Raw genomic sequence first — 21,292 nt, 5'->3', positions numbered from 1 at the left:
GCTAATCAATGAATATAGTAAAGCTGCAGGATATAAAATTAACACACAGAAATCCCTTGCACTCCTATACACTAACAACGAGAAAACAGAAAGAGAAATTAAGGAAACCATTCCATTCACCATCGCAATGAAAAGAATAAAATACTTAGGAATATATCTACCTAAGAAACAAAAGACCTATATATAGAAAACTATAAAACACTGGTGAAAGAAATCAAAGAGGACACAACTAGATGGAGAAATATACCGTGTTCATGGATCGGAAGAATCAATATAGTGAAAATGAGTATACTGCCCAAAGCAATCTATAGATTCAATGCAATCCCTATCAAGCTACCAACAGTATTTTTCACAGAACTAGAACAAATAATTTCACAATTTATATGGAAATGCAAAAAACGTTGAATAGCCAAAGCAATCTTGAGAAAGAAGAATGGAACTGGAGGAATCAACCTGCCTGACTTCAGGCTCTACTACAAAGCCACAGTCATCAAGACAGTATGGTACTGGCACGATGACAGCCATATAAATCAGTGAAACAAAATAGAAAGCCCAGAGATAAATCCACGCACCTATGGACACCTTATCTTTGACAAAGGAGGCAGGAATATACAAAGGAGAAAACACAATCTCTTTAACAAGTGGTGCTGGGAAAACTGGTCAACCACTTGTAAAAGAATGAAACTAGAACACTTTCTAACACCACACACAAAATTAAACTCAAAGTGGATTAAAGATCTAAATGTAAGACCAGAAACTATAAAACTCCTAGAGGAAAACATAGGCAAAACACCCTCCAACATAAACCACAGCAGGATCCTCTATGACCCATCTCCCAGAATATTGGAAATAAAAGCAAAAGTAAACAAATTGGACCTAATTAGAATTAAAAATTTTTCACAACAAAGGAAACTATAAGCAAGGTGAAAACACAGCCTTCAGAAGGGGAGAAAATAATAGCAAATGAAGCAACGGACAAAGAATTAATCTAAAAAATATACAAGCAACTCCTGCAGCTCAATTCCAGAAAAATAAACGACCCAATCAAAAAGTGGGCCAAAGAACTAAACAGACATTTCTCCAAAGAAGACATACAGATGGCTAACAAACACGTGAAAAGATGCTCAACATCACTCATTATCAGAGAAATGCAAATCAAAACCACAGTGAGGTACCATTTCACGCCCATCAGAATGGCTGCTAGCCAAAAGACTACAAGCAATAAATGCTGGAGAGGGTGTGGAGAAAAGGGAACCCTCTTACATTGTTGGTGGGAGTGCAAACTAGGACAGCCACTATGGAGAACAGTGTGAAGATTCCTCAGAAAACTGGGAATAGAACTGCCATATGACCCAGCAATCCCACTGCTGGACATACACACCGAGGAAACCAGAATTGAAAGAGACACGTGTACCCCAATGTTCATGGCAGCACTGTTTACAATAGCCAGGACATGGAAGCAGCCTAGATGCCCATCAGCAGACGAATGGATAAAGAAGCTGTGGTACATATACACAATGGAATATTACTCAGCCATTAAAAAGAATACATTCGAATCAGTTCTAATGAGGTGGATGAAACTGGAGCCTATTATACAGAGTGAAGTAAGCAAGAAAGAAAAATACCGATACAGTATATGTTGTATACACATATATGTTGAATTTAGTAAATCAGTAAAGATAACCCTGTATGCGAAACAACAAAAGAGACACAGATATATAGAACAGTATATAGATATACAAAAGAGACACAGATATATAGAACAGTATACACATATATGTTGAATTTAGTAAATCAGTAAAGATAACCCTGTATGCGAAACAACAAAAGAGACACAGATATATAGAACAGTATTATGGACTCTATGGGAGAGGGCGAGGGCAGGATGATATGGGAGAATGGCACTGAAGCTTATAAATTATCATATGTGAAACGAATCCGCAGTCCAGTTTCAATGCATGATACAGGGTGCTCGGGGCTGGTGCACAATGATAACTCGGAGGGAGGGGATGGGAAGGGAGGATGGGAGGGGGGTTCTGGAAGGGGAAAACATGTACACCCATGGTGGATTCATGTCAATGTATGGCAAAACAAACAGTATAAAGAAAAAAAAATAGATAAACTAATTTAAAAAAAAAAGAAATGCTACAAGTATATGAGGAGAGAGAAGTTAGATAATTTAAAAATGAGGGCATTCCTCAGAAGCTATATGACTCTTTTAGGAAAGGCAACATTAGAGTAAGGGGTATCCCAGGAGAAGACAGGGAAAGGGGAAGTGTCTCAGTTATATTTAAACAAATAATAGCTGAGAACTTCCCAAACCTGGGAAAGAAATTGGATAGACAAATTCATGAACCTAACATCTAGTTACCTCAATGCAAAAAGACCTTGCATAAGACATATTATGTTAAAATTGTCAAAAGAAAGGATTTTTAAGGAAGCCAGGAGGAAAAAAGGATGGTACCTACATGAGAATCCCCATGAGCCTATGATCAGGTTTCTCAACAGAAACTCTACAGGACAAGAGGGAATAGAGTGACATTCTCAAAATGCTGAAAAATAAAATGTGTCACTCAATACTATTTTTTCTAGCAAAGTTATTATTCAGATGTGAAGGGAAAACAAAGATCTTCCCAAACAAATGAAAGCTGAGGAAATTCATCAACACTGGTTCTGCTTACAATAAATGTTTAAAGAAGCTCTCTACTAATAACAAAAAGGTAAAAATACACAATGCTTTGAGGAAAGTTATATATAGAATCAGAAAATTGCAACTCAGAATAGGCTTTAAATACTTTATTATAGCATAAAGGTAAATGGAGGAAGGAAAAAAAAAAACTGTTCCTACTTCAACTTGGTAGCAATATCACAACATAAAAAGAGATAATTTGAGACAACAAAAACATAAAAGGGGAAGAGGGAAAGAATGGAACTCACATAGGTAAATGAAAATAAAACTGTATTGCTTCAGTGTCCAACTCTTTGTGACCCTATGGACTGTAGCCCACCAAGGCTCCTCTGTCCATGGGATTCTCCAGGACAGAATACAGAAAATAGACTACTTTATCTATGAGAGGTTTTATGCAAACCTCAAGATAACCACATAACATAAATCTAAAGCAGAGATACAAAACAAAACCAAAAAAAAAAAAGAGGAAATTGAGAAAAGTATCATAGAAAGCCACAAAACCAAGATTACATGCAAAACCTTAAGAGGAAAAAAAAGGAGATATAGAGCAACCATAAAGTAAAAGAGATTTTTCTCCTTTATCAATAATCACCTTAAATGTAAATGGATTGAATTCACCAATCAAAAGACATAGAGTGGCTAGACAGAGTAATAGAAGATGATACTCCATGCATATGGCAACGAGAATAAAGTGGGTGTAGCCACACTCATATTAAATGAAATAAGCCTCAAACCAGGGAAGGTAACAAAGGACAAAAATGGATATTATGTGATGGTAAAAGGGACAATTCACTAAGAAGATAAAACAGTAATAAACACATATGTAGCTAACATGTGTGTGTTAGTTGCTTAGTCATGTCTGACTCTTTGCAACCCCATAGACCATAGCCCACCAGACCCCTCCATCCATGGGATTTTCCAGACAAGAACACTGGAGTGGGTTGCCATTTCCTTCTCCAAAAGAAACTATAGAAAGAAAGAAAGTGAATTCTCTCAATCATGTCCAACTCTTTGCGACCCCATGGACTGTAGCCTGCCAGGCTCCTCCATCCATGGAATTTTCCAGGCAAGAGTACTGGAGTGGGTTACCATTTCCTTCTCCATAGCTAACATAGCAGCACCCAAAAATACAAAGCAATTATTGACAGACCTAAAGGGAGAAATGGAGAGCAACACAATAATAGTAGGGAACTACAACACCTCACCTACATTAGTGAATAGATCATACAGACAAAAAGTCAACAAGGAAATAGCAGCCTTAAAAGAAACATTAGACCAGGTAGTCTTGATAAATTTATATAGAACATTCCATTCAAATGCAGTAAAATACACATACTTAGTTGCTCATGAAACTTTCTCAAGGATTGACCATGTATTGGAACACAAAACAAATCTCAATGACTTTAAGATTGAAATCATATCAACCATCTTTCTTGATTACAATGGTATGAAATTGGAGATCAACAGCAGAAAGAAATCTGGAAAATCACAAATATGTGAAGACTAAACAACATGCTGAGGAACAACTATCGGGTCAAACAAGACAGCAAAGGAGAAATGAAAAAATGAAGACAAATGAAAATGAAATATGACATAAAAAAATCTAACTTTGCACATAAAGGAACTGGAAAAAGAACAAATGAAGCCCAGAGTCAGTATGAGAATGGAAATGATAAAGATTAGAAGAGAAGTGAAATATACACTAAAAGCAAAATACAAAAGATTGACAAAAACTAAGACCTGCTTCTTTCAAAAGATAGATAAAAATTGACAAAACTTTTGCAAGATTCACTAAGAAAAATGAGACAAAGCTTTGATAAAATCAGAAGCAAAAGAGGAGCTACAACAATGAATGCCCCAAAATACAGAGGATTATAAAAGAATATGATGAACAGTTATGTGCCAACAAATTGGGCAACCAAGAATAAATGGAAAAATTCTTAGAATCATACAACCTTTCAAGACTGAATCATAAAAAGTGAAATATGAATGACCAATCACTAGTAAAGAGAAAAACAGTAATCAAAAACTCCCAAGAATTAAAAAGCACAGGATCAGATGACTTCACAGATCAAATTCTACCAAATAGTCAAAGGTGATTTAAATCCTATTCTTCTCAAAATATTTTTTAAAAAACTGAAGAGAAAGGAATACTTCCTGACATTTTACAAAGCCAGCATTCTGATACCAAAACCAGACAAAGAAAATTATAGGCCATTATCTCAGGTAACATAGATACAAAAAATCCTCAACAAACTATTAGTAAACCAAACACAACAATACTTTAAAAGGATCATACACTATGATCAAGTGGGACTTATTCCATGTATGCAAGGATGGTTCAACATTTGCAAACCAGTCAACATGATATGCCATATTAATAAAGTGAAGAATACAAAACATATGATCATCTCAATAAAAGTAGGAAAAATATTAGGAATGGCCTAAGTTCCTGAATGTATAGTCAGAAGAAAGAATCCCAGGACTCTCAGGTAGAGGCAGAAAAACAAGGAGTCTGATGGAATGTCACACCAGCAAGTAGCCCAAAGGAGAAGACATACTCTGTTCTTGTCTGTAACTGCTGTAGGCATATCCTACTCACCTGTGACACTGAGAATCACCCTGTCACTGTGCTGGACCTCCAGGCTATTGTCAGCCTCACAGGAGTAGTTTCCAGAATGTTCTGCAGTCAGAGAAAATTTGAAGACTGCTCTTCCAGAGGGAACTGAGCTGCTTCCAAGGGTGACATTCTCATGATAAAATCGGTACAAGATAGGGGGAGAGCCCCTTTGGGACTCACAGAGAAGCTCCACCACATCCCCCACCACAGCCTGTGTCCTAGGAGATCTGAGGGTGAGGACAGGGCGAGATACTGGAACTGAAAGATACAAAAGAGTTGTCAGAGGACTCTGATGCTGTGTCAGACTCATAACCACACCCAAGAAGCCTGGTAGTGGTTTAGTCGCTAAGTTGTGTCTAACTCTTATGACCCTGTGGACTGTAGCCTGCCAGGCTCCTTTATCCGTGGAATTTTTCAGGCAGTAATACTGGAGAGCATTGCCATTTCCTTCTCCAGGGGATCTTCCCAACCCAGGGATCAAACCCTGGTCTCCTGCATTGCAGGCAGATTCTTTACCAATTGAGCTACCAGGGAAGCCTAAATATAGATATATCGCTTGAACCATGAAGAGTAATCTTAGATAATTTTGCTTTCATCACTACTACTGTTTTCAGTTCACTTCACAAGACATAAGATATCTTCAACTCTTGTCATTTTTGCCATTCATTGGTTAGCTTCTAAGTCTTTACACCTTTATTCCTTTGCCTCCTTCCAAACAGCTTCATGGCTAATTGACAAGCTAAACCCTGGCTTGTGAATTGATGCTGAATAGAAGGAATCAAGAACTTACTTCTCAGTGTGACTCTGATCAGTTTACTGAGGATGGGACCGTGAATGTTGTCAGCTGCACAGTAGTATCTCCCAGCATCGCTCTCCTTCACAGTGAGTATTTGCAGCTCTGCTGACAAGGAGCGCTGGGTCTTTGTTCCCAAACTTCTTACTGTGCCCTCTCTGTGCCAGGAGAATGTGACAGTCCCTGTACCCTTGGCTACTGAGCAGATAAGGAGCAGATTTTCTCCTTCAATAAGCTGCCCCTCAGGGGGCTGGATCTCTAGATTTACATCAGACACAGGGATTCCTGGGAGGACACAAGATGACACATGAAGATTCTCATGGCAGAAACTTCAGGATCAAGGAAAAGGCTGGTTCCGCCATGAATAAGTCAATAGTAGCAGGCACAATAAACAAGGGGCCAAAGTGAGCAACAGGGAATTAATTGTGTATGTTATTATAAAGGTAGCAAATACCCCTCCCACCACACACAGCAGTTCCCATCCTTGGAGAATACGGGGACAGGTTCTTGATCTTAAACCTAATATTGATAGCAGTCACATTTGATGGACATTTATACTTAAGGAATCTGGTGCACCAATGACCACAAAATAAGAGTGATCTTACTTCTGTTCAAAAGAAACAGAACCCTGAGAATATTACTTCTATCCTGAAACTCAAACCTCTCTCCTATCCTTTAAGACTCTTCTCCAGTCTCACCTCCATCTTCCCACATTTTTTTCTGGTTACGCCAGTTCATGTTTAACTTCCTCTTTTATTTTGGAATATGTTTAGGTCAACAAATGGAAGAAGCATAGGGACCTCTAAAGACTGCATGTGGTCATCTGTGCTTCTAATTATCTGTGACTCTTGAGAGAACATATGCTGTATGGCTCTGTCACCCCCAAAGGGTTGCTGCTGCTGCTGCTAAGTCGCTTCAGTCGTGTCCGACTCTGTGCGACCCCACAGACGGCAGCCCACCAGGCTCCGCTGTCCCTGGGATTCTCCAGGCAGGAATACTGGAGTGGGTTGCCATTTCCTTCTCCAGTGCATGAAAGGGAAAAGTGAAAGTGAAGTCGCTCAGTCGTGTCTGACTCTTAGCGACCCCATGGGCTGTAGCCTACCAGGCTCCTCCGTCCATGGGATTTTCCAGGCAAGAGTACTGGAGTGGGGTGCCATTGCCTTCTCCGCCCAAAGGGTTGGGGACCCAGCAATTGATCAACAATTGCTATTAACTGAGTTAGATGGAAGAGACTGTTCTAGGGACATTAGGCCAGTGTTGAACCTGAAGTGAGAAGGATATCAGGATAACAAAAACCTCCTCTCGGTTATGTTCACTGTCCCAGGGAGCAGGAAATGTCATTGCTCTGCTCTCATCTCCCCAGCTCTGACTCTGGAACAACTCCATAAATACTCACTCTGCACATATAACTGGGATCTCAAGCTTCTTTTTCTGATAGGTGGAATCACTGTTTCTGCCTGGCACCAGTAAGACTCTGAGTCTTCACTCCACACAGCAGGTAATTCGAGCTCTGGAGAGCTGCTCCTGCATAACCCCAAAGCCTTGTCTTCTCTGAAGAAGCAGAATTGAAGCTGAATGTCTGACTTCTGTGGAGGGAGCCACGTCTCACATTTCAGGGTCACCGGGCTCCCCTCTGTGGGTGAGGAGGGGCTGGCTGTCAGCATAGGAGGGGGAAACAGCTCTAGAGAGAAGAATAAACACAGTTCTCAGGGTAGCACAGCTCAGGGATCCTGGAAAGATGCATATGAGCACTGAGCATCAGCAGTAGAACACAGGGACCCAAGCAGGTGGAATCACCTCCCGTCTCCCTCCTAGGACAGGAGGTGTTTCATGAAATCCCCATTGACGAGCCACTCCCTAAATCGTCATACGTAGTTTCCCTGCTGAGTCCTATTACCCACAGGAGGGCAGCCATTACCTTGAACTTGAATCGTTAGATGTTTTGAATTTACTTTCTTGCATCCCCAAAAACTTTTCATACAAGCAGTACAATGATATTTGTCATCATTCCTGGAGACTGACTTTAGACTGAAGGTTGATTGATAGCTACTAATTTGTTTTTCATTTCTGTAAAAACTTATTTCTTTTGCTTCTTCTCTCGCCTGGCATCTGAGAACAACATCATCTCCTTCAAAGACAGAGTGTGGAGCCTGAAGGATCAGCTGGTCTGCAAAGAGTAGAGGAATATACTCAGTTTATTCTCTGATACTTCTTTCTTCAAAATCTCATTTCTGCCCATGAACAAAGAGCTACAACCCTGTACACCTGAAAATATCTTCCATCAACATTCCTACATGGTGCCCAAATCCAGTTCTCTCTTATCCTAGGATAATGAACTCATTTCCAGAAAATGTCCTTAAGAAATCCCCATGCATATTGTTAAAAGAGAAATTTTATACCTTATCTTTCTTCAGACTTAAATCCCTATTACCTGGTGATTTCTGACTTATACTTCTCTGGATGGAAAAGATGGACAAGACAGCATCCTGTTGATGCCCTATGTCCTTAATTTCCCCACTGGGGTCAGTACATCAAATATTCTCATGCCTATTTACAATCTTACCTCAGCTGCATGCGTTTGCCCAGCCCTTAGACATGCTTCCCAGGGGGTTTGTTTCAGAGACCACCCCCTTTCCTTTCTCACCAAATGAAAAATCCACATGTACGGAGTCACTGAGAGAAGATCTTCCGGTCTTGCATTTGTAATATCCAGTCTTGTCTATTTGGATCTCTTCAGATTTTTTGTTCAACAATTTCTCATTATAATACCAAGATATGTCTCCTTGGGTTGGAGAAAGGGAATCCCTGCATGTGAGAGTCACTTTGTCTTTGTGGAAGTTTGTGGACCATGGAGGGTTCAGGAGAAGGAAAGCTTTTGGAGTTATTCCTAAAGAGGAAATAGGAAGACGAAGGCAGGTGAAGGTGAATGGGAGGTGGGTGGAACATAGGGAAAGGCCCAGCTGCAACTAAGAGTTTTTCTGGGCTAATTCCTATTAGGGATAGGATTGGAAATGGAGTGATACCTTCATTTGGAGATATTAACTTGGAGAAATACCTCATACAGAATCTGTTCATCTTTTTTTTTTTTCCATTTTTGCCTAGTGGTAGTGGGTGGGTAGGTTCCTGGAATGGGCTCAGAAAAGTTCAGGAGATATGATTTATAGATAGGTGAAGACTGAGCTATAGTTGAGGGCCTCTGTAAGTGGGCTGATTCTGAAAGCTCTTGTCCTACACATTCTTGTCAAGTAAAAGTGAACCTGGGGTGCATATACCTCAGAAGCAGTTTCTAGACTGAAAAACCAGTTCCTCCTTGGTTGTTAATATTTAATGAGAAAGATTTTTTTCACTTACAATTCTTTTAAGCCTTGCTTAATTTTAGATTCTATGGGGAGGGCATCATTTTTCTACTCTCCACCTAAGGTGAACATAATCAGCAATTGATACACGACACACACAAAAAAGATTAAACAAAGGGGCATGGACTGCTTGCATAATTATATTTGTGTATCTAATTGCAAATGACCAATGGGACCAGAAATTGAAACAGTTCAGTGACATGAGTTTCTTCTGGAGATATATAAAGATTTGGCCATAGCATTTTCCTCTGTGAATAGGAGCTATTTCTGTGTTCTTTGATAGTGGCACCAGCTTGGACATACAGAGGGAGGGGTCTTAGAGAATAGAGGAGATCAGATCCGAGGTTCTTTAAACATCAGTTTCCTGCCTCTGTCATTCTTTCTGCAAACATTTTCTTTCCTTCTACACCATGGCATTCAGTAATAGGGAAAGAACTGAAGACAGGAGATATCAGAAGACGGTTTGCTCACCCATTGTCGCAACAAGTATGACCTCAGAGTAGCAACACCACTGATGTTGGCACATTACCACAGGCTTCATTTATGGGGACAGGTAGTGCTGACTGGGAGGACCAATGCCCAGAGACCGGGAGGAAGAGAGAAAAGGGAAAACTGACCTGATTGATCTCTTCCAGGAGCTGTGAGGGAGCCAAGATTTAAAGATTAGCACAGAGCAAAATTTTTCAAAAACCTTTTCACTTAGACAATCTGAGAAATGTTTCAATAACACAGCCACCACCACTCTTTTAGTTTTTCCTTCCCATTTCTTTGCCCCCATTCTATGATTCCCATAGTCTTCAAACAAACAAACAAACAAAAACAGCCTGTAATTTGTTTTATAAACATGAATGACTTGTATCCACAACCCTGGCTCATCTCTTAGCAGCTTCATAGTTCATTCCTTCCCTCTATTCCCTAGCCTGAACTCAGTAATGTAGAGAAGGGCTTGTAGAAATGGCTTATTCTCCTCTCATTTCTTGGGCATTGTTCCTCCTCATTTTTCGATCTCTGGTTAAATTATGGCTTCAAGTCTCAAGAAGGGAGCCATATTTCTTAGTAGATCTTCCCTTACTCACCTAAATTTTGAAACTAATTATTTATGTGAGGGATATAGAGTGGGTTTGACAAAAGAAACAGCCAACCTTCCTATAAAATGAAAAAAAAATTGGTTGAGGAACCAAGGGTAATATACTTGATTTGCTATGTTGGTTGTATTTAGAGTCTTTTAGTTCCTGCGACCCACCTCTGCTCATTTTCCACCTCTTGTGTAAAGAAAAAAATGTTGCCTGCCATTCCAGTTAGTACAAGGATCAAGCTATTAGCCACCACAGTTGCCCACAGACTCTGTACTTTGCAGGGAATTCAGGATAAAGAAAGACAGGAAACATTCTGTGGTTTGGGTATATTGGCTCCTTAGATAGTTAAGATACATATCTAACGGACATTTTCAAATGACCCCAGATTCTTACATCTTCCCATACATAGTTCAGTTCAGTTCAGTCGCTCAGTCGTGTCCGACTCTTTACGACCCCATGAACCGCAACACGCCAGTCCTCTCTGTCCATCACCAACTCCCAGAGTCCACCCACACCCATGTCCATTGAATTGATGATGCCATCCAGCCAACTCATCCTCTGTCGTCCCCTTCTCCTCCTGCCCTCAATCTTTCCCAGCATCAGGGTCTTTTCCAGTGAGTCAGCTCTTTGCATCAGGTGGCCAAACTATTGGAGTTTCAGTTCCAATGAACACCCACGACTGATCTCCTTTAGGATGGACTGGTTGGATCTCCTTGCAGTCCAAGGGACTCTCAAGAGTCTTCTCCAACACCACAGTTCAAAAGCATCAATTCTTCGGCCCTCAGCTTTCCTTATAGTCCAACTCTCACATCCATACATGACTACTGGAAAAACCATAGCCTTGACTAGATGGACCTTTGTTGGCAAAGTAATGTCTCTGCTTTTTAACATGCTGTCTAGGTTGGTCATAACTTTCCTTCCAAGGAGCAAGCGTCTTTAATTTCATGGCTGCAATCATCATCTGAAGTGATTTTGGAGCCCAGAAACATAAAGTCTGACACTGTTTCCACTGTTTCCCCATCTATTTGCCATGAAGTGATGGGACTGGATACCAAGATCTTAGTTTTCTGAACGTTGAGCTTTAAGCCAACTTTTTCACTCTCCTCTTTCACTTTCATCAAGAGGCTCTTTAGTTCTTCTTCACTTTATGCCATAAGGGTGGTGTCATCTGCATATCTGAGGTTATTGATATTTCTCCTGGCAATCTTGATCCCAACTTGTGCTTCATCCAGCCCAGCGTTTCTCATGATGTGCTCTGCATATACGGTAAATAAGCAGGTGACAATATACAGCCTTGATGTACTCCTTTTCCTATTTGGAACCCGTCTGTTGTTCCATGTCCAGTTCTAACTGTTGCTTCCTGACCTGCATACAGGTTTCTCAAGAGGCAGGTCAGGTGGCCTGGTATTCCCATCTCTTTCAGGATTTTCCACAGTTTATTGTGATCCACACAGTCAAAGGCTTTGGCATAGTCAATAAAGCAGAAATAGATGTTTTTCTGGTACTCTCTTGCTTTTTCGATGATCCAGCAGATGTTGGCAATTTGATCTCTGGTTCCTCTGCCTTTTCTAAAACAAGCTTGAACATCTGGAAGTTCACGGTTCACGTATTGCTGAAGCCTGGCTTGGAGAATTTTAAGCATTATTTTACTAGCGTGTGAGATGAGTGCAATTGTGCAGTAGTTTGCACATTCTTTGGCATTGCCTTTCTTTGGGATTGGAATGAAAAGTGACCTTTTCCAGTCCTGTGGCCACTGCTGAGTTTTCCATATTTGTGGCATATTGAGTGCAGCACTTTCACAGCATCACCTTTCAGGATTTGAAATAGCTCAATTGGCATTCCATCACCTCCACTAGCTTTGTTCATAGTGATGCTTCCTAAGGCCCAGTTGACTTCACATTCTAGGATGTCTGGCTCTAGGTGAGTGATCACACCATCGTGATTGTCTGGGTCATGAAGAACTTTTTTGTATAGTTCTTCTGTGTATTCTTGCCACCTCTTCTTAATATCTTCTGTTTCTGTTAGGTCCCTACAATCTCTGTCCTTTATTGAGCCCATCTTTGCATGAAATGTTCCCTTGGTATCTCTAATTTGCTTGAAAAGATCTCTAGTCTTTCCCATTCTATTGTTTTCCTCTATTTCTTTGCACTGATCACTGAGGAAGGCTTTCTTATCTCTCCTTGCTGTTCTTTGGAACTCTGCATTCAAATGGATATATCTTTCCTTTTATCCTTTGTTTTTCACCTCTCTTCTTTTCACAGCTATTTGTAAGGCCTCCTCAGTCAGCCATTTTGCTTTTTTGCATTTCTTTTTCTTGGGGATGGTCTTGATTCCTGTCTCCTGTACAATGTCACGAACCTCCATCCATAGTTCATCAGGTGTTCTGTCTATCAGATCTAGTCTTTTAAATCTATTTGTCACTTCTACTGTATGGTCATAAGGGATTTGATTTAGGTAATACCTGAATTGTCTAGTGGTTTTCTCCACTTTCTTCAATTTCAGTCTGAATTTGGCAATAAGGAGTTCATGATCTGATCCACAGTCAGCTCCATACATAGAAAAGCACTAAAATCATTGACTTTTCTCTTCTATGTGATTAGCAGTAACCTTTTGATGCTTGACTACATGTTTTTCCCACCAAAAAAGTTCATGTGCATGTCCTGGCTCCTGCCTTGCTTCTTCTGACTGGTTCCTCAGAGCTATCTGAGAGGCTACCTTTTGGACTATAGTCCTCAGTAAGGTTGCAAATAAAACTTAACTCGAATTTTACATTGTGAGCTTCTCTTTCATTCAATGGTATTGATGATCACAAAGGAACCCAGAGCAGACTTCATTCCTTTGCCTGAACTCTACAAAGATCTGGAACCCTGATACCAGCAAGGACTCTTGTGCCCATTCTTCTCCTCTGTGAACTTAGACAAATTTGGATGAGTCCCTCCTGGTTCTCGGATCTCCCAATTATTGGTTGATGATCCTGAGTTTTATAATGTGATATACGACAGGGATCTAGTCTCCACCTCCCCCAACCCCAGTTTAAAGATACTGGGGGAGCCTGGTTGAAAGACATGAGGATTTACTCAGTTGAAAGACACTGAGCAGTCTAGACTGGGTGAAATGAGGGGCATCAGAAAGTCAGCCTCCAACTAACACTCAAGCCTTGTTTATGTACCTATGGAACTTATTCTTATAGGTACTTGCTTAATTGGGAATCAAAGGAAATCTTGTCCTAAAGTGGCCAAGATAGGATTCTCTTGACATTTCAAGACTGATTAGAAGAAAATCAGCCTGATAAAACATCTTTTCAAAATTCTGACCTTGTAGGAACAAAGCCCTTCCAGGAGGAACTTGCATTTCTTTCCCTGTGACTTTGAGATGTAAATGTTACATCTGAACTTCTTAGGCATTTTATTCTGTTTTGAGAGCCAAGTCTCTGCCATGGGAAGGTACACATATGGTGTACATTTGGCAGGCAATTGAATCAACTGGGATTTCAAGCAGCCATTTTGTCTGGCTATGCCAGCTCTTGGGAAAATTTGTTATAAAGAATCCTAGCCCATAAAGGGCCTTTGTCATTTCAGTCTTTGCTGTGTCTACCTGTACAACAAAGGCATTAATTTCTTAGACTATTTTGGGGAATAACTTTCTGTATCTTATGAAGGCTGCATCCTTTGCATCCTCTTGTGGGAATGTCTCTTGTGTCTTATTGGTTTGATTCAGTATTTAGATACTAATCAGGGCTTCTCTGGTGGCTCTAGTGGTAAAGAACAAACCTACCAATGCAGGAGATGCAAGAGATGAGGATTCAATCCCTAGGTTGGGAAGATCCTCTGGAGGAGGGCATGGCAACTCACTCCAGTATTCTTGCCTGAAAAATCCCATGGACAGAGGAACCTGGCAGGCTACAGTCTAGAGAGGTCACAAAGAGTCGGACACAACTGAAGCAACTTAGCATGCTCACATGATACTATTCATCAATGGCCAGACGATGGATTCTTTAAATAGGAGAAACTTCTAAACTGGTAAATTTTTAGAGAGTTCTAAAATTAAAGAGCTGTTCTATTGTTGCCTATGAAAAATAATACACATATGTAACAGTTAATTTTAAAAACTCCTTTAGTTTAAACAAACAAACAAAAACTGGGGAAGCTTTATTTGTGGTCTCAGCTTCCCTTCAATGAGCCTTAAAGATGCTAATAAAAAATTAGCTTAATTAATGTAAATTAGGTAGATTAACAGAGAAATAAGAAACTGAGGGGAAAGTCAAGAGACTTCTTTCTAACAAGGCGGAAATTTTAAAAGGGCTTATCTCAACAGAATGGAAATCTTTAGATGGTTATTAGGAAATGAGATAAATAAAATATATGCTGATGGGATTAAAACAAAGGTTTTGAGACAACACTACCTGGGGTTGGATAGACCAAAGGGACACCCACCCCTCGTTGGTCCCTGCAACATTGTAGTTCACTCCACTTATCCCTGTTTTAAAACAAAATTTAAAGGCTGGAAGAAAGTTACGGTGACATACCTGACTAACATTTACTTGGGACAACAGTGAGATCAATTAATCAAGTTAAGACTGACAAAAGGGCCTGTGTCCCTGGGCTTGACCCCTCACTGGGGACCCCAAAAACTTTTTACACACAAATGGATTAAATGGCCAGGGTGATAAAAAGGAAAGTTTTGGGACTCCTTTTAAGACCAAGACTTGTTGATGAGGTCCTGATGGAGGGAGGCTAAAGTTAAAGGTATAGGAGTTATAAAACTGAGATGAAATCTTATAAAAACTGGAGTATTTGAATGAGCTTTCAAAAAGATGGCTACATCTCTTTCGCCTAATTGTAGTGTGGGATAGACATTACATCTCTGAGCAATGCTTCCCTTGCCTCGTGTTATAAGATGGGGCATATACATCTGCCCTTTGGACAGTATTAGTTAAACATACTAAAAGAAACCAATAGAGTTACCTGAGCCCACACAGTATAAAGTAAAAACTGGGGCTAATATTCAGGGACTAATAAAAGCAATAATTTTTTTTTTCCTCTAGGATAAATTGCTCTGTTTAACTTGTCAACTCACAAAGAGTGTCCTTATTGAATATCTTGTATACACTTTTGAAGACGTAATAAATTGAATCCTAAAGTTCTGGAATATAGAACTCTTGACTTCCAGTTTAGCTGAATATCATCTTGTTGATATATAAAAAAAAAAGTAAATTAAAAAAAATACAGCTGGGCAAATCAACTTTTTAAAATCATTTAGGCAGCAGACCAGTTCTTTGGGGAATTAAAAGCAACTGTCTTTGTCCCTCAAATGGATACAAATCAAAAAATACAACTCACAGTGACCTGAGACTGAGCCTAATTAACTCAATCAGGTTGAATCTGAAGCTGAAGAGGGAATAAAAGGAAAAAAGAGACCTTTTAAAACTCAAACTGCTGGCACTCTCGCCTCCTGAGATGGCCCACACTCTGTAGAGTGTCTTTCTTTCAGGACTGCCTTCCTTGCCTTTTCAGATAGACTACGTTCTGTCTGTGGAATGTGTGTCTCTCTAAATAAATCCACTTTTTACCTGTCTAAAACCAAAGCAAACAAAATAACTCAAGCTGCTGGAAAGTTTCTCTCACCCAAAATCTAATTAATGGCCTTCTTAAGGATTTATCAAGGGCAGATACAAATCTCAAAGGCTTTTCAACAAATAGTAAAAAGCCTTCATCATCTGGGCAAATAATTTTTACAACAATTGTTATTTATAAATTAGTACATTTATATTGTAATACCACATGACAAAGTTTTAAAAGGAAGCTATGCAATCTCAGTTATGTCTATTACACATCTGTGAGAATGTCCGGTTAGAACTGGACATGGAACAACAGACTGGTTTCAAATCGGGTGTACATCAAGGCTGTATATTGTCACCCTGCTTATTTAACTTGTATGCATAATGCATCATGCGAAATGCCAGGCTGGATGAAGCACAGGCTGGAATCAAGATTGCTGGAAGAAATATCAATAACATCAATACTCAGACAACACCACCCTTACGGCAGAAAATGAAGAACTAAAGAGCCTCTTGAGGAAAGTGAAAGAGGAGAGTGAAATAGTTGGCTTAAAATTCAACATTCAGAAAACTAAGATCATAGATCTAGTCCCATCACTTCATGGCAAATAGATAGGGAAACAATAGAAACAGTGAGAGACTTTATTTTGGGGGGCTCCAAAATCACTGTATATGGTAACTGCAGCCATGAAATTAAAAGACGCTTGCTCCCTGGAAGTAAAGCTATGATCAACCTAGAAAGCGTATTAGAAAGCAGAGACATTTCTTTACCAACAAAGGTCACTCTAGTCAAAGCTATGGTTTTTCCAGTAGTTGTGTATGGATGTGAGAGTTAGACTATAAAGAAAGCTGAACACCAAAGAATTGATGCTTTTGAACTATAGTGTTGGAGAAGACTCTTGAGAGTCCCTTGGACTGCAAGGAGATTCAACCAGTCTATCCTAAAGGAAACAAGTCTTGACTATTCACTGGAAGGACTGATGCTGAAGCTGAAGCTCCAATACTTTGGCCACCTGATATGAAGGACTGACACCTTGGAAAAGACCCTGATGCTGCAAAAATTGAAGGCAGGAGGAGAAGGGGACAACAGAGGATGAGATGGTTGGATGGCATCACCGACTCAATGGACATGAGTTTGAGCAAGCTCCGGGAGTTGGTGAAGGACAGGGAAGCCTGGCGTACAGCACTCCATGGGGTCGCAAAGAGTCAGACACGACTGAGCGACTGAACTAAGTATGTTATACAGATGATATATCTTTACCTTCAGATAATATTATCAAAATTAAATTTATAACAGATCTCTATTTAATTGGCTTAAAAGTAGATACAAAATTAAATATTTTAAAATGTTTTAGAAACTTACCCAAGTGAATTTAAAATTCACACACTCTGGGAAATATTCAATATTAAATTAATATTTGGTATTACATTCAAGTTTGTTAGTTTAATTAATACAGACTTGTCTTACTTTTATTACACTTAGGGTTATTAAAATTCAAATAAGATCATATTATCTCTGTTATAAAATTTATCAGCAAGAAAAATAGGTTGGGATGATGGCCTACTTGGTCTCTTGTCTCATAAAGTTTTCATGGGTAAGCTAAACAGAATTGTTGAAAACAGATTAATTTAATAGATACAAATGGGGTTAAGAACATTGAGGTGAACACTTAAGAAATAATTGTGTTTTATTGTACATCTACTTGAAAATATTTTTTCCAGATTTTTGATATCTTAAAACTTTAGAATTTTTCTAAGTGAATTCAAATGATGAAAATTTATTAAATATCAGATTGTTTGCAAATAAAATAATGAAATATTAATTACTAAATATAGGCTTCATTTTACAGAGAAACTAAAGATACTTGGAACTATTAATAAAAATTTTGGTGCCACACTAAAAAATATCCTATAAAAAGCACAAAATTTTAGAATCATAAATAATATTTATGTTTTCCAATCTACAGAATGCTAATGTAAAAGACAATTCATCATTTCTTACTTCTTAGCGTTTACTAGAAATTAAGGTACTTAAACAGAGAAGGCAATGGCACCCCACTCCCGTACTCTTGCCTGGAAAATCCCATGGACGGAGGAGCCTGGTAGGCTACAGTCCATGGGGTCGCTGAGAGTCGGATACGACTGAGCGACTTCACTTCCACTTTTCCCTTTCATGCACTGGAGAAGGAGATGGCAACCCACTCCAGTGTTCTTGCCTGGAGAATCCCAGGGACGGCGGAGCCTGGTGGGCTGCCGTCTATGGGGTCGCACAGAGTCGAACACAACTGAAGCGACACAGCAGCAGCAGCAGCAGCAACTTAAAAGTTAAGGAACTTAAAAGTTAAGAATTCTAATTTATATATAATCTAAAGTACTAAAATTATTAAGGGCAATATCTTTGTGTAAAAGGAAAAGGACATAAAGAATGGAAATTAATTTTGTATGGGAAAAAATGATCATTTTATTCTGGAGAGAAAGAAAGAAAGAAAAATCCCAGAGCAAAATCTGAAAGCAAAAGAGAAAGTTATAGGTTTGTGGGAAAGGAGCTTCAAAAGAGTTTTGTGCATGGTCAGGACTGGCTAAGATTAAAATAAAATTTGAGTAAATAAATTTAAATATTAAAAGTAAGCTGGTACAAAGCTAGAATTTTTTCTTTTTTTTATGTTCAGAGAACAAAGTTTTTTTGGAATATTGATCTGCTTTTGTTAATGGATTGTAAAATTTCTTTACCTTTTAAGTAATTTGTTGTAACTTTCTGTCTGTATTTGCCTTTAAAATCTTTTATTATCACTTTAGTTGGGTGAATAAGTATTGTTTCACAGTGACCTATGGTCCTACTTAACCATATATTTTAAAAACCTTTTAATATCTTTGATGAACTTCCCAAGTCAAATTCCAAATGAAATTCTTTAGACTTCTAGCTAACTTTGAGATGTTTCATAGTAAAGAGAGATATTAAACTAATTAGGTTTGTTGGGTATGTTAAATTATTAATACATGGGAAATATTGTCAAATAAGTGGTGATAAAGCTTCTTAGGTTTATTATATGGATATATGTCATTAACATAGAGATTCCAAAAATTATATGAAATTTCTAAAATTTTTATATATCCTGGTATAATGTTATTAGTCATCATTCTAACTATTATCTCAAAATGTTACATGTCGCAAAATATTGTATATTCTTTGTCAGTTACATTGTAATCAGATATTTAACCATGCCATTTAAAATCTGTTGTTTTTTATAGACAGTCATTGTTTTACTGATGGTTTTACAAACTGAAGATCTTTAAGAAGATTCACAAAAAGGACTTTTTAACAAATAAATTTTCTGATGACTTTTAGATCATACCACTGAACTGAGTAAGAAGTTAGAAAATGAAAAAAAAATTATGATTTCATCCAGATCAATAAGAATCAATTTATTGGAATGAAATAGCTAATAAATATAATTTTTTTAAAAAAATTTGACTGCCATGTACCATGTGGGATCTTAGTTCCCTAACCAGGGATCGAACCTGCACCCTTTGCATTGGAAGTGTGGACTCCTAATCACTGGACTGCCAGGGAAGTCCCTATAATTTATATTTTTTTCTGAAGTATTGCTGACTTTTAATCCTTATTTTTCCAGAAAACCTTTCCTTTAACACTGTGACTTACAACCAATTGATAATGTATACCTTTGTAAACAAATATGAAACATTTATCTTTTTCTCTCTACCTGATCCTCCAGAATTTGGCTTTTCCAGCTGGCCCCCCTCTGGACTTTATGGCTTATTGTGATCCAGGTTACACCTAGTTATACGAATCATTTTAATCTGTTCTCTCTTTGTTGTTTTCAAACTATGCTTTGTACCTCTTTATGCTCTAGTCTGACCCTATTAATGTCCCTAGCTCTATTACTTATATTCTGTCTATTTTGTAAAATTGTTGTGTCTTGAATTACCTAATGTGTATAATGAAGCCTCCAACAAAATTAATGATGGCTAAAAGTCTTGAAGCAATGATTACATGTATAACTCTATACAGAATAATTGTAATTGTGCAACTCTAGACATGGGGAAAATAACAAGGGAAAAACATTTCCTGGATCATAACAGACTAGAAAGATAGATGATCCAGAAAACTTTAAGTTACTAACAGGGCCTAATCTAGATATAGTATATGAATGGCCTATCATGGAGATCTTTGCCTTAATTAGGAATAAGCGTTCTTAGCACCATGGGATAAATTTATCATGAAACGCTTCCCAAACCTTGGTCAAATTTATTACCAACAAAGGGCGCTGTAAGGAAAAAATGTTGCTTGCTATTCCAGTTCTACAAGGATCAAGCCATTAGCTGCTGCAGTTGCCCACTGGTAGTAGGCTCCAAGGACAATTCAGGATGGGAAAAAAAAAACAGAAAACATTCTGTGCTTTGGATTTACTCATCCTTAGATAGTTAAGATGCATACTAAGAAAAAAAAATCAAATGACTCGACTTTTTCATCTTCCCATACATTGAAACGCATTTCAATTGCTAACTTGAGATACCATTCTTTGTGATTAGCAGTGACATTTTGATGCTTGACTATGTGTTTTTCCCAGCAAAAAAGTTTATATATATCCTGGCTTCTGCTTTACTTCTTCAGAGCAGTTCCTCAGATCTACCTGAGATTCTGTCTCCTGGTTGATGGTCCTCAGTAAGGTTCCCAAATAAACCTTAATTCACATTTACATTGTACATTTTCCTTTTGGTTGACACTTGCTGTATGTCTCTGAACCTTGAGTGGAAGCAGAGGCAGAAGCTCCTTGGTTTTTCCCTGGCTGATATTAGGAACAGAGGCCCCTGTCCAGTCCAACCCATCTACTCACCCAGGATCAGCAGCAGCAGCAGCCACAGAAGCATGGGGAACTGGTGTGGCTGAGGGCAGGGCAAATCTGTGTCACCAAAGCTGGGCTTATTTCCCATCCACAAAGAAGACAGAAGGGAGGTACTCAGAAGAAATCTGCAAGAATTAGAAAAGGGGAAGTGAAAAAATCATATTTCACACTGGGTTCTGAAAAATTAACATAGCTACCTTCTTAAATGTTGTTTGTATTTCAACCCCAGCAGCTGTGCATTTTCAGATGTTGACAGTCATCTTTCAACAGCTCAGCTCTCTTAGGAGAATTGTCTCCAAGGTTGTGCTGGCTTCTTTAGTCATGCTATGGATTTGC

At 38.8% G+C, this 21,292-nt stretch overlaps 1 protein-coding gene across 11 annotated transcripts in view; it reads right to left on the bottom strand.

Moving 5' to 3' along the window:
* FCRL3 (Fc receptor like 3) overlaps positions 1-21,048 on the bottom strand; it is a 47,330-nt gene extending 26,282 nt beyond the window's left edge. The window contains exons 1-7 of one of the 11 annotated variants that reach the window (XM_081494050.1): positions 20,948-21,020; positions 9,930-10,096; positions 8,747-8,989; positions 8,021-8,269; positions 7,499-7,783; positions 6,100-6,387; positions 5,292-5,567 (exon numbers count right to left, since the gene is read on the bottom strand). In XM_081494050.1, the coding sequence (XP_081350176.1) occupies positions 5,292-5,567; positions 6,100-6,387; positions 7,499-7,783; positions 8,021-8,269; positions 8,747-8,989; positions 9,930-9,999 (1,411 nt within the window). In that variant the 5' untranslated portion in view covers positions 10,000-10,096; positions 20,948-21,020. Of the gene's footprint in view, positions 1-5,291; positions 5,568-6,099; positions 6,388-7,498; positions 7,784-8,020; positions 8,270-8,746; positions 8,990-9,929; positions 10,097-20,947 lie in introns of all 11 variants that reach the window. The other 10 variants (XM_081494051.1, XM_081494052.1, XM_081494049.1 and 7 more) reach the window with 10 other exon arrangements.
* Positions 21,049-21,292: the final 244 nt, after the last annotated feature.

Source organism: Giraffa tippelskirchi, chromosome 5 (genome assembly GCF_054371585.1).
Source record: "Giraffa tippelskirchi isolate mGirTip1 chromosome 5, T2T-mGirTip1v1.2.pri, whole genome shotgun sequence".
In the NCBI taxonomy this organism is placed as follows: domain Eukaryota; kingdom Metazoa; phylum Chordata; class Mammalia; order Artiodactyla; family Giraffidae; genus Giraffa; species Giraffa tippelskirchi.
The sequence above is the reverse complement of the archived record's forward strand: the minus strand, read 5'-3'. Positions and strand labels throughout refer to the sequence as shown.